At 60.3% G+C, this 13107-nt stretch overlaps 1 protein-coding gene across 5 annotated transcripts in view; it reads right to left on the bottom strand.

Moving 5' to 3' along the window:
• The window catches only part of GAK (cyclin G associated kinase), a 47877-nt gene that overhangs the window by 15988 nt on the left and 18782 nt on the right, over positions 1-13107 (bottom strand). For all 5 annotated transcript variants that reach the window (XM_070791973.1, XM_070791970.1, XM_070791971.1 and 2 more), the window contains 8 exons: positions 12330-12465; positions 12000-12112; positions 10402-10459; positions 8965-9088; positions 2471-2520; positions 1853-2001; positions 1410-1532; positions 482-615 (listed from right to left, as the gene is read on the bottom strand). In XM_070791973.1, coding sequence (XP_070648074.1) covers positions 482-615; positions 1410-1532; positions 1853-2001; positions 2471-2520; positions 8965-9088; positions 10402-10459; positions 12000-12112; positions 12330-12465 — 887 coding nt within the window. The remainder of the gene's footprint in view (positions 1-481; positions 616-1409; positions 1533-1852; positions 2002-2470; positions 2521-8964; positions 9089-10401; positions 10460-11999; positions 12113-12329; positions 12466-13107) is intronic.

The following is a 13107-nucleotide window of genomic DNA, read 5'->3' as shown; positions in this document are numbered from 1 at the left end:
AGGGACTCCAGGGACTCCAGGGGCCTAATGACTCCTCAGACACAGCACCAGGCTCCCTCTTGCTGCGAGGTGGATGGAAGCGAGGCAAGCTGTCCTGGGTGCAGGCAGTGGCCCCAGAAAGGCGGCGGGTGGGCAAGACCCAGATGCAGACCCAGGAAACCATCTCATGTAAGTCAGCAAAGACAGCCTGGAAACCCACGTGTCTCACAGACCCTGATGTGGCTGACACAGCACAGAGAGGGTGCTGCCCTCGTGTGTGGCCAGAGAGCCCCCAAACGCCACTCCACCTGCAAAATGGAGCCAGCAGGCCACGTGCCCCTGCCCACCAAGCAAGAGGCCACGACGCTGGGAAAGCAGGTGCCAGGAACGGACAGAGGTACTGCTCAAGGGCCATGGTGGGCAGGAAGTGAAGCCACCAGACTGCACCCACAGGCCTGCGTGCCCCCGACGCCACCCCCACACCCCATGGCAGACACCATACCTCTTGTGGGATGGCCAGATGCCCGGTGGGCACCGCTTCATGCTGAACATGTACACAGCGGCCTCCGCGGTGCTGAAGAGCCGGCAGAAGCACAAGAAGGAGCACACGGCCACGGCCGACGCCGCCCTCCCGTCCTAGGACAGAGCATGGGGCGCGTACGGGCAGTGCTCACTCCCCCGGGACGGTCATGGCCTCTGCCTAAGGCCAAGGCTCCTCGAGGGGCTAAGAAAACCCCACCTGAGGCAGGGATGCAGGGCTCCAGAGAAGGCCTGAGGTGGCAGACCACACACTGCACATGCTCACAGTCCCCACCCGACCTCTGTGCCCAGCCACCCACGGGCACCCTCATGACTCCCCATCGTCACTCCTGCCTGACGTCACCAACACCAGAATGGCAGTGCTGACCTCCAAGGGCAGGTTCCAGCAAGTACCCCACTGGACAAGATGTCCACAAATCCTCAGCCCCAGAAGGGGGTCAGACACAGGGTCCCAGGAGGCAGACCAGCCTCCGCACACGGGTGCTTCCTGAGGGGACCCACCGTCTTCCACCAAAGAGGCAGGAAGACCACTGTGAGGACGGTTTTCTGCCAGAAGCCCTGCTGCCAGGGGGCCCAGGTGTGGACACGGCAGGTGCAGGGCCTGTGCCCCCGACCCTCCCCGACAGCCGCTGTTCCCTCCAAGGTCTGCTGCCCTGGAACAACAGGACCCACCCTGGGGCACCAGGACTGGGCCATGGCCGCAGGCCCAAGCAGAGCCACTGCCAGGAACAGCGGGCAGCTGGTGCTCCGTGTCGCTGGAGGTGGGGCAGCTCAGCGAGGAGCCCCGGGAGAGCCCACCCAGACGGTCACTCGTCTCACCCCCAGTGCCACCACCCGGGAGCCTAGAGGTCCTCTCTGTCCTGAGTGCCTGGGGAGGCTGGCCCGCTCACCATGCAGTGCACCACGCAGACGTTGCCAGGGTCGCGGCGCAGCCAGGCGTGCATGTTCCTGCAGAGGCTGTACAGGCTGCGGAGGCTCGGGGCCCGCCGGGCCACCCAGCCGCAGTCGGAGACCTGCAGGGAGGGCGGCTCGCCAGCGGGGTGCAGACACGGCCTCCCCACACCACCCGACACTGCCCGCCCCAGGTGTGCAGCAGGACTCGGGAGCCAGGCCCCGGCGCACATGGCCAGAGCTGCAGACTGCTGCATCAGCCTCAGTCTCTACACTGTGAACAGCGTCCACGGGCCGAGTGACAGCATAGACTGCGTGGTCTTGTGTTCCCTCTGGAGGAACCACGGGCTCAGTGACGCTCAGAGATCCTTGAGAACCGCCCTCCAACCCCCAGGCGGCGTTCAGGGTGGACCCTAAGCATCGGCACAAGGCCACTGCTCACCCGGTTGTGGAACTTCGAGGGCCGGTAGGTCCGCGGGGACAGGTTGTAGACGGCGTAGCGGCCCGGGTGCTTCGAGTCCAGGAACAGCCGTACATCCTCAATGTTGTTCTTGATGGCCGACTCCACGCCCTCCGCCGGGAACGACATGACTGAAAGACAGGAGCCCCTGCAGCCTCTCCAGCCATGGGCCGGAAGGTCAGCCGTGTGAGGCCCCACTGCTCGCGGCTGCTGGCCCGTCAGTACGGTGGTCCTGAGAAGGGGGATCAGAGGCCCCTAGACCCTGCCCTGCCGTGCGTCAGATCCGCAAGGATCCCCGGTTGGGGTCCCCAAGGCCCTCCTGAGGCGCGGCCTCTACACGGCCCAAAGCACCACAGGGTCTCCAAGCGTCTGGACAGTATGTGTGGCCTCGCATCACCTCCCTCAGGACCTCAGCCTTCCAGAACGTTCCAGACCAGGGAGGGGGCTTGACTGGGGTCCTGGGTTGACACAGGACTGCCGGCTGCAGGGCCTGGAGGCACACTGGACACACGGACAGACGCCCGAGGCCAGCACCTGGCACACATCACCAGACAGGAAGGAACCAGAAGACATCCTCATGGCTAACGCTGGCAAACGTACCTGCGATTCTAGACGTGATGTAAGAAATATCCAGATCTCCCTTCGCATAGCTGGGATTAAAAGCAAAGGGAACTTGGTTATTTTAAGTGAGCAAAGGAAATTTCTACGATTAACTCATGAGAGCCGAAACTGAAGCGAGTCCTTGAGAGGCTGCAGGGTTCAGGCTGCAGCCCGACAGTGTGCACACACGGGCCTGGGTGACTGCACACGCGTGTACATGTGCACGTGTGCAGTGTCCTCTACCCACGAGGCGAAGGAGAAATTATAAACCACGAAGGGGAGGCAGGGCCCGACAGGAAGGACCTTTATCCTCTCACTATTAAAGGTGGACACTGAGAGAAGTTTGGGAGAGAGATGACGACAAAAATGAAGACAGAGCTTCTGACGTGGTGCGTCATGTCCGGCTAAGCGATCACAAGGCACCGAGTGCCAAGAAACAGTCTAAAGAGACAGAACACGCGTCAGAACCAGACATGGCAGGGAGGCTGGAGTTACCAGACTGGGAACTTAAACAGCTGGGGTTGGGGCTTCTCTGGCGGCTCAGTGGTAAGAACATGCCTGCAGGGGACAAGGGCTCAATCCCTGATCTGGGAAGATCCCACATGCCACGGAGGAATCAAGACCGCGCATCACAAGCGCCACAACTACCGAGCCTCTGCTCTGGGAACAGGACCGTGACTGCTGAGCCCACACAACCTGCAGCCCGTGCTCGGGACGGCAGAAGCCCCGCGAGAGGCCTGCGTGCCGCAGCCGGAGGGCAGCCCTCCCCGCCGCAACAGAGGAAAGCCCACGCAGCAAGGAAGACCCAGCAGCCGTAAAAACCAGCAACAGCTGGGGCTGACGTGCTGAGGGTGCTGACGGGGAAAGCTGGCAGTGTGCGGGTCAGACAGAGAGTGAGCAGAGGTGGAACTTCTAAGGGAGAGCCAGAAGGAAACGCAAGGCGGAGGCCCTGAGCAGAAAAGGCGGCTGCCTTTGATGCTGAGTACACTGGATGTGGCTGGGGAGGAACCTCTGAGCTAGATCTCAACAGAATCCCCGAAAGCCCAAAAGCACAGGCTGGGGGATAGCAGAGAGCATCCAAGGCCTGTGTGGTGAGCCTGTGACGTAACGGGGACCCCAAAAAGAGGAAAGAGGGGAGAACAGAAAACACGCCATACATTTTAAGTGAGAATTTATCTAAATCAGCGTCAGACACCAAACCACAGATCCGGGAAGCCCAGAGAACACCCAGCAGGACAAATGCCAGAAAAACTACCCTAGGGCATGTCAGTTTCAACTTCCAGAAAAATCAAAGGTAAAGACAAAATCCTGAAAGCAGCCTGGGGCAGGGGACACTTTACCTCTGGGGGAGCTACGATAACAATTACGCCTGGCTTCACCCCAGAAACCATGCAGGCAAGGAGTGAAGCCAGATATTTAGTGTTGGGAGAAAAACCACCAGCCAGGACTCTGTGCCCCGAGACACTGTCCTCGAGAACTGAGGAGACATGAACAGCAGTGATGTGGGGACAGGAGGGAGGCGGCATGGTTTCTGTGGAGTCAGGAAGCACACCGTGCCCTGGAAGGAATAGCGTGCTATCTGAAAGCGGACCTGCGTCAGCTGGTGCCTGCACGCGCCAGGGCAACCACTGAAGTCAGCAAAGAAAGGGCGTATAAGTGGTGCAGTGAGCAAGGAGAGAAAATGGGATCATAGAAAAGGCTCAAGTAGAACCACCAGCTCCCACTGCAGAGTCACAAAGCATAGTTTTCATCAGCTTATTGGGAAGCTGCTGTGAGATCTCAGCCTGCACGTCTGGTTACTACTGCTCTGAGGAAATAAAGATTTCTTATTCTCTTTCACCTTTCAGATCTCATATTTGTTCTTCTTGAGGGCCAGCTGCGATCTAGAACTGTACGGGGACAGTGACTGGGGATATAGTCCCTGACTTCTCCTCTGTGAAACGGAAGGAAAAAAAAAACCAAAAACTAAAAACAAGAAAGCAACAAGGACTAGAAAACAGTTGTTGTTCAGGCGCTCAGTCGTGTCCGACTCTTTGCGACCCCGTGGACTACAGCACTCCAGGCTTCCCTGTCCATCACCAACAGCTCGCTCAAACTCATGTCCATCACATCGGTGATGCCATCCAACCATCTCATCCACCGTCATCCCCTTCTCCTCCTGCCTCCACTCTTTCCCAACATCACGGTCTTTTCCAAGGAGTCAGCTCTTCGCATCAGGTGGCCACAGTATTGGAGCTTCAGCATCAGTCCTTCCAATGATTATTCAAGGTTGATTTCCTTTAGGATTGACTGGTTTGATCTCCTTGCTGTCCAAGGGACTCACAAGAGTCTTCTCCAACACCACAGTTCAAAACCATCAATTCTTTGGCACTCAGCCTTCTTTATGGTCCAGCTCTCACGTCCGTACGTGACTACTGGAAAAATCACAGCTTTGACTAGAGGGACCTTTGTCAGCAAAGTCACGTCTCTGCTTTTTAATACACTGTTTGCAGCCAGCGTTTTCACTCTCTCCTCTTTTACGCTCATCAACACGCCTCTCTGCTTTCTGCCATTATGGTGGTGTCATCTGCATATCTGAGATTATTGATATTTCTTCTGGCAATCTTGATTCCAGCTTGTGCTTCATCCCTACTAATCCAACCCCAGGTGCTGTGGAGACATGGCGGGCTCGGCTCCAATCCCCTGCAGTGAGCCAGGACCCAGCAAAGCCAGCCGTGTGGGCACCCTGGTTCCCAGAGTGTCTTAGTTACGTTCATACTACTCTGGGGTCTGTTAACCTGCAGTGTGTTATGCCCAAAAGACAGTGCTATCCCTTCAGTTAAACATACTTTATTGCTAAAAAATGTGAACTGTCGTCCGAGCCCTTCAGTGGGTCTCGCAGTAACACCGAAGGCCACTCACTGATCACAGATACAAGTACAATGATAACGAAACATCAGAACCGTTTCAAGAACTACCAAACGGGACGTGGAGACACAAAGCGAGCAGATTGGGAAAAGGCGCTTACAGACTCGTGGACGTGGGGCTGGCACAGACCTGTTGTGTGAAGCGCAGGGAAGCGAGGCTGGCCTGTGTGCCAATAAGCCCTTCACACACCCCTGACCGACATACACCGACTAACGGATCGTCAGAGTGGGTCACAACAGGCAACCCAACGATGCTGTCCACGAGTAACGCGGAACTGAGCATCCTGCTGTGTTATTCATACTTCATTCTGCTGTTTAGTCACTAAGTCGTGTCCACCTCTCTGCGACCCCGTGGACTGTAGCCCGCCAGGCTGCTCTGTGCGTGGCATTCTCCAGGCAAGGGTACTGGAGTGGGTTGCCATGCCCTCCTCCAGGGGATCTTCCCAACCCGGGGACCAAACCCGCGTCTCTTCTGTCTCTGGCATTGGCAGGCAGGCTCTTTACCACCAGCGCCACCTGGGCAGCCATTAACCTTCAGGCGCTCAGTCGCTCAGCATGACCAACTCTGTGACCCATGGACTGCAGCCCACCAGGCTCCTCTGTCCACGGGATTCTCCACGCAAGAATACTGGAGTGGGTATCCATTTCCCTTCTCCAGGGGATCTTCCCAACCCAGGGATCAAACCCCAGTCTCCCGCAATTGCCGATGGGTTCTTTACCGACTGAGCCTCCCGGGAAGCCCATTATAACCCTATGGATACCAGTCATAACTCACACAGTTTGAATGTATTTACTCCCAACCCACTGCCACATTCTCTTGTTAAAGAAACGTGCTTTTTCAACAAACAGAGAATTTTTAAGTAAGTTAATTTATTAACGACTTCTCCAGGGCTTACATGCTTTTGGTCACATTTAAGATGTACTTCTTGCTCTGGTGGCATAAAAACATCTCTCTGTAGTTTATCAGCTTTTCCTAAGAAACAGCTTTTCATGATCAGATCTGTTAACAGATCAGACCTACTGTATCTTGCTGTTATTAGATGAGATCCAATTTTTTCTTTTTAACATAAACTCATTAATCTGTTATTTTCTTTAGACTCACAGCTCATGTTTTATACCACCCCACCTAAGTATATGTCATGGGTGAGTCTAAACACATCTAACAACAGATGCTTGAAAAAAATTGACATAAAATAAGGTTTGTCTCTGTTCTTATTTTTAAAAACATTGCTGGCAATTTTGGTAACTTACATGCGAATTTTGGGATCAAAATCTGTGGCAACAGTGTCAGGATTTTCATCTTTAAAGCAAAGAATTTGTAGACGAACCAAGCAGCGACATGACCTCTGAAATGTAAACCCCCCAAACTCACAGACAGCCGGCGTCCCCACTGCAGTCTGCTGCTCACCTCCAGGGCAGAAGGTGGAGGCCGCAGAGGGAGCATGCGCAGACTGTGCCCGAGCGACGCCGGCAGCAGGCGGGGGAGAGCGCTGGCCACGCTCACCACATGCGCAGTCTACAGCATGTGGCACAAAGTCGGCGGAGAGAGGAGCACCCGTCGTGAGGCAGAGCAAAGCCTGGAGCAGCAGTCCACGCGGACATGCGGCTGGAGGGCTGCACCCCAGGCCCAGAGGCCGCGGCTCCACACAGGATGCTCACTGCTGGAGCGGCTTGCACAGCCCAGCCGCTCGCCCTGCTGCCCCTGTGAGGGGCCAGGGCACCAGCACGCTGGGGACTCAGGGCGCCTGGTGGAGGCGGCCGTGCAGACCTGGCGTGTGGGATCCGGGACTCATGGACGTAAGGGGCCTGAGCCTAAAAGCGCTGAGAGACCGACAAGAGACTATGGATGGGCAGGAGCTCAGGATCAGGACTGCGAGCCAGAGGCCACAGGGTGGGTCCGCACATCCCGAGAAAGGGTCTCGCCTGCAGCACCGGAGCGGAGTGGCCCTGGAGGGGCCCTGTCACCAGGCCCTGACTGGATCCTGTGCCAAACCCAGAGGAAGCCCCTGGCAAGCTCAAGCATCGTGGCTGCCATGCTCGTCTGACCCACAGAACAAAGGCCGTTCCCTGGGGACCATTCGCTTGCCTGGGGGTCGAGGCCCAGGGTGCACTCCCCACACACTTGCGAGCCAGTGGCCGCAGGGATGCCCCTCTCCCAGCCAGCGTCCTGAGCTGGCTCCCCACATCCGGTATTGGCCTGTGCGGGGAGTGGCTTCCCTGCTTTGAGGGAGGACCTGAGGCCCCGTCCACCCCATCCTGGCCCTGTCGCAGGGAGCGCGGTGATAGGCCGCAGTCCAGGGCCATCACTGCGCCAGGCCTCAGCAGAGCCCCTGGGCAAGTGTGCTCACGCCAGTACCTTAACCAGCTTCACAAGCTCCGGGGCAACCCGGGCAGGAGGCGGCTACCTGCCTGGCCCTGGTGCGCAGACGGGCTGCCAGCAAGGCTGGCCCACAGGCGCGCACCTCAGCCTCGTGGGAACTCGGTTCCTCTCTCCTCGGCAAGGCCCAGTGGCTTCTCTCAAGTCTGCTGGCTGCTGTCGGCCTGCTGTTCCTGCCGGGTCCACCCGAGACCCCACGATGAACCCCACTGGGAGGAAGACAGGAGGGAGTGAGTGCGGCCACGGGCACCGTGGCAGCAGATGGGCAGCTGCAGGCGGGACAGCAGCTGCCACAGGCGAGGTCAGCCCCCGCTGGGACGCAGCAGCACAGACACTGACAGCGAGGCCCCGAGCAGGGCCCTCCGCCCGCCCACGCCCCGCCCGGGCCTCAGGTCTTCACACCCGTGCAGCCTGCAACGACCGGACCAGGATTCTGGGGAGCCAGGTACCAGACAGACAAACGTGCCTCTGACCTTCCTGCTGGAGACGAGGTGCAGCCCGGGCACCACAAAGGGCCGCACCGCGCAGGAGCAAGCAGGCACCCTGCCAGGCCAGAGCCTGCACTGGGCAGACACCGAGCTCCTCTCATCTCTACAGTCACGTCAGAGGCAAAGCATTGGGGCGCGACCGAGTCCACCAACAGGACACACAGCACGCACACACACGCCAACTCACTCGTGCACGCACACTCATGCAAAGCACGTGAGCCCCTGCCTGTGTCCCCAGCAGCTGGGAATATACAACAGTAACTACAGCACAGAGAAGACAAGCCTGAGGCCTCCGTGGCCACGTGGGGGCTGCATTACGCAGCGGCTCACAGCACAGACACGCAGGCCCCCCCCCCCCGGCCCCGTCCCAACAAGGCGGGCACAGGTCAGACGGAACCCAACTCTCCGGGGCTCCCTGGTCAAAGCCATGATCACTTGGAGGATGGCACTGCAGGCTGCGTGCGTGGCTGCCGTCTCCGTGGACAGGGCCACCCTCAGGAGAGACGCGGCCCGGAGCCAGTGTGTACAGTCTCCCACACACGCCCTCCAGCACGAGGGCAGAAAAGTGGTGATGCCTGAGCTCGCGTGGGGGCCAGCAGACGCTGAGCACGCACGCTCACCCGGCCCTAAGTGCGGGTTCTGCACGTCTGGAAGCAGGTCTGCACCCAAGGCTTCAAAACTCGCACAGCAGAGAACCCGCGTGCCTGTGCAACCTCAACTCACTTGGCAACGGACTGGATGACTTTGGAGGAGGTGTCCTTGATGTTGGTGAAGAGGCGCTCGGTGCCCCCACGCAGAATGTCCAGGAACCCGCCATAGGGCTGCTCGTACTCAGTGACCACCAGACCTGCGAAGCAGAGAGAGACCTGTGCAGAGCTCCGGGCGCCGCAGCGGCCTGCGTGTCCCTCCACTGGGGCCAGGCGTCCCCCACACGGCCACCTGTGCTCCATGCCCCGGCACGGGAACGAAGTGGGTAGAAGTGAGCCCAGAGCAAGACCTGGGTGCGTCAGTAGGCCAGAGCCTCTGGGTGCGTGAGGCTGTTCCCACGTCCCAGACATTCACTCAACTCACTCCCACTGCCTGCTGGGCACCAACGGGACCCCGCCTCTGACGAACACACACTGGAGCCCAGCGGGGGTGACCAGGCTGGGACACAAGGTACGAACACACCCAGAGACGGAGGCTGCAGGTGCGTGGGGAGGGGAGGGGGCAGGAGCAGGGCTGTGTGCGGCACAGGAAGGCCCTGAGACCAGGGTCCAGGGCGCAGCTGCACCCCGGTCGTGAACGCATAACTCGGGCTGAGGACAGGAAGGAGGGTCCACGTGCTCCCGTGCGGGGGGCCTGCGGCCTCTGGATCCGGTGGCAACGCATGTGTGACACCTACGCCAACCCTTTGCCCCGCATCTCGTACACATGTGGGGTGCCTGTCCAGGCACCTCGAGGTGGCCCCCAACACTGCACCCCAGGGAGGCAGCTGAGCCAGAGCCACACTAGTGGACAAGGAGCCAGGACACGGGCCAGCCAGCTGCCAGTATCAGCCCTGGAGGCGATGAGTTGCAACATGACCCTGACAGTGAGGTGGGGATGGCCCTGGAGACACGGGGCAGAGGCGTGTCTGGAACCTTCCAGGCCAGCTGCACTCAGGGCTGGCTGCACCGGCCCCCAGAACCCCCAGGCTAACTACCAGATCAAGAGCAACCCTCTCAGCAAACACGTCTGAGCTGTGAGCCAAGTCCACTGGCCTCCCGCCCACCGCCAACCCGAGTCCGCCTCATGGTGAGCAGACGCTGCCCCTGTGGGCCCCACACGGCCGCTCTACTCCCTCACACACCACCTCCGGGGTCACCCCCAGGGTCACTGCGGGCTGGCCTGAAGGCACACCCGCATCTCACTGGGCAGGGGCCACGTGCGCCGGAGACCTGTGTGGCTGCCCAGTCCCCCAGGGGCCCGAGGCTGAGGCAGCCCAAACACAGGCCCCCCAGAGCCCCTCGGGCGAGGCTGGGGCTCGAAGGACCCAGGCTGCCCGATGGCAGGGAGGGGGGTGGACAGCAGGCGCCCGGCCTCTGGCCCCCTCGCCAGTCCTGAGCCTCACCAAAGGGCAGCCCTGCTGAGTCTTAGGGCAGCTCAGGAACCGTGAACCAGGGTCCCAGGGATACTCACTGCTGCCCGTGGAGCCGGGAGGGGCCGCGTGCCCATAGCCTCCATTCTGCTCCAGGAGCTGGAAAGGTGCAAACTCAGGTCAGGCCAGGCGCTTGGGACACGTTACCCAGAGTCCACCCTCTTCCACCTGGCTCACTACAGAACCACCAAGGACCCCCCCAGGGTCTCGACGAGTCCTGGACCCCAGGGCTGATCCTTGGGGCCGCCGAGGCACACGGCTCTGTTCACAACACAGGCAGTAGCCGTGAACCCACCCCAGCCACCAAGGCTGCAGGCCCTGCCGTCGACAGGACACAGCACGGGGACCCGTGGAGGCTCGGGCAGGATGACCGCCACGAAGTGCAGCCACAGAGCACAGTGCGGGTCCTGTGGGCTGAGCCCGAGGCCGCACCAGCTGCCATCCTAACACCACAACCGCCCTGGAGACACGAGGCACCCCGTGACGGGCCCAGACGAACCCACTCGAGAGCCGGCCTCACGCTCACCCGCCCAGAGCAACTGCAGCTCCGTGTCCACTCTCTACAAGCTACCCAACGCTTCCTTTGAAGCCTCTTATAGAGTTTCAAAGAGCATTTTTGCTTTCAGGTTAACGTCACGTTAGACTTAAGAAACACTGTATTATGGTCTCTGTGGTACGTGATGCTCTGAAAGTGGTCAGTGATAAATGGAATGCTCTAAAGAGTCTTAAAAATAACACCCACGAAGCGTCAGGCACACGTGTCTTAGCTCAACTGTGTCATTTAGTCAGAAATCAAAAACTTCATTTTGTTGTTTCATCAGCTTCCCGAAGACACGGAACACCTCCTGGTAGGACTGCAGGCTCCACACCACCTCGGAAGCTGCAGGGAACGTGCTCCGAGGCTGCAGGCCCGGGCCGCGGGGAACGTGCTCAGAGGCGCCAGGCCCGGGCCACAGGGAATGTGCTCAGAGGCGCCGGGCCCGGGCCGCGGCACACAGAGCCTCTGACTCTCCTGATCCCTTCCCCATGGGCTCCTGCTTATCCATCAGCCCAGCCTCCTGCCTGGTGGCTTTCCTGGTCTGAGTCCACCGGGGCTGGTGTGCCCACGCTGCCCCAAGGACCTGCTGACTTTTCTCCCACAAGGCCTTAGGCAGTGGGTGTAGGGATGGGCTGCTGTCTGGCCCACGGGTCCCTGGCTCTAGATACACTGAGAGCAGCATGTGCTTGTGAGCCCCAGCGGAAGAGACCTGTGTCCTTCCCTGGGCACTTCTGCCCTCCTTGTGGAGCGTCCTCGGGGGCACACGCAGGCTGGCTGCCCCTGGATCTTGGGCCCAAATACCACCCTAGACTTGAACCACCCAGGTGCCCAGGTTCTCTGGAAAGACCACGGGGCAGCCCAGGCCGACCTGCCTCAGCAACCCTCTCCTCCTCGCTGCTGGCCTCTCTGAACCTCACCTGCTCTGAACCTCTGAGCCCCGCCCCGAGCTCTGTCTCCTGGCTCCAGGAACCCCACAGCACGGCACACTGCCCCTGAGGCGACCCTGGGGGTGCCTCCCTCCGCGAGAGCCGAGTGGAGCCGGACCCCCTGGCTCTAAAGCGACACAGACAGCGTCGTCGCGAGCAGCGCGTAGAGGCCCACCTCAGTGATGGGTGACTTGGGGTTCACGTTGCGGGCGGCCGCGATCTCCTGGAGCTGGTTGACCAGCTCGGTGACGGACAGCCGCTCCTCCGGGTTGACCTTGAGCATGGAACCTACGGCAGAGGCAGAGCTCATCCTAAGGGCGGCCGGGCTGGGGCCCCGGGCAAGCAGCACCCCCTGCTCTGCAGGGCAGGGGGCCCTGGAGGCCCGTGTCTTGCTTACACTACTGATTTTAAAAGCAAGCGGGGAAGGACGAAGTGAAGAACAAGATCAGCAGAAGCTGCCACTCAGGACACGTGCTCAAGTGGGGTATGCTGCGCTGGGACTTACGGATGAGGCTGTGGAACACGGAGTACCGCGTGTCGTCGGCAGGGATTGCGTACTTCCCGTTGACGATGCGAAGCTTCGCTCCGTCCTCAAAGGGGTGCTGCCTGAAGCAGAGCAGGTACAGGATGCAGCCCAGGGCCTGTGGAGACACACAGGCCTGCCGGCTCTGTCCGGCCATGCCTTGCCCGCTGGCCATGGTCCACATTCACGGGGCGCAGAGACCAGCCACGTCAGCGCAGCCAACAAAGCCCAACCCTCCGTTCTCTGATGAGGTCCTTTCGAGACACCAAGCTCCTACCCCAGGGTGGGATCTATCTGCCAAGTGGCCGTTCTGAGGGCGAGTGGCAGGGCCTCCTCTGGGCTCGAGCTGAGCGCCAGGACGAGTCAGGGGCTGCCAGCCCTGCACCCAAACGTCAGTGTCCCCTCCCTGCCTCCAGCACGGCACCTGCCACAGGAGGACAGGGAACCCAGACTGTCCGGCACGGTGAGGGGCAAGTGGGGCCCAGACCAGGCCAAGGCCCGCCTTCCAGCTCATGCATGCGGTCCTTGGGCTGGGACAGGCTGAAGGTGTCCACTTGGGGTCGACCAGCTCACGCGTGTCCACCAGTCTCCACACACCAGCACAGGGTTCCCCCCCCAACGGCAGTGCCGCGGGTCGCGGGCCTGATGGGCCTGGATGGGAGCCCTGAAGGGGGGGTTCAGGGCCCCCGAGTGCTGCTCTCAGGGCACCAGGGAGGCCACAGGGCACCCCGGATGGGCAGGAGCAGTGCTCCCCGAGCTC

Source organism: Bos indicus, chromosome 6 (assembly GCF_029378745.1).
Source record: "Bos indicus isolate NIAB-ARS_2022 breed Sahiwal x Tharparkar chromosome 6, NIAB-ARS_B.indTharparkar_mat_pri_1.0, whole genome shotgun sequence".
Taxonomy (NCBI): Eukaryota; Metazoa; Chordata; class Mammalia; order Artiodactyla; family Bovidae; genus Bos; species Bos indicus.
The sequence above is the reverse complement of the archived record's forward strand: the minus strand, read 5'-3'. Positions and strand labels throughout refer to the sequence as shown.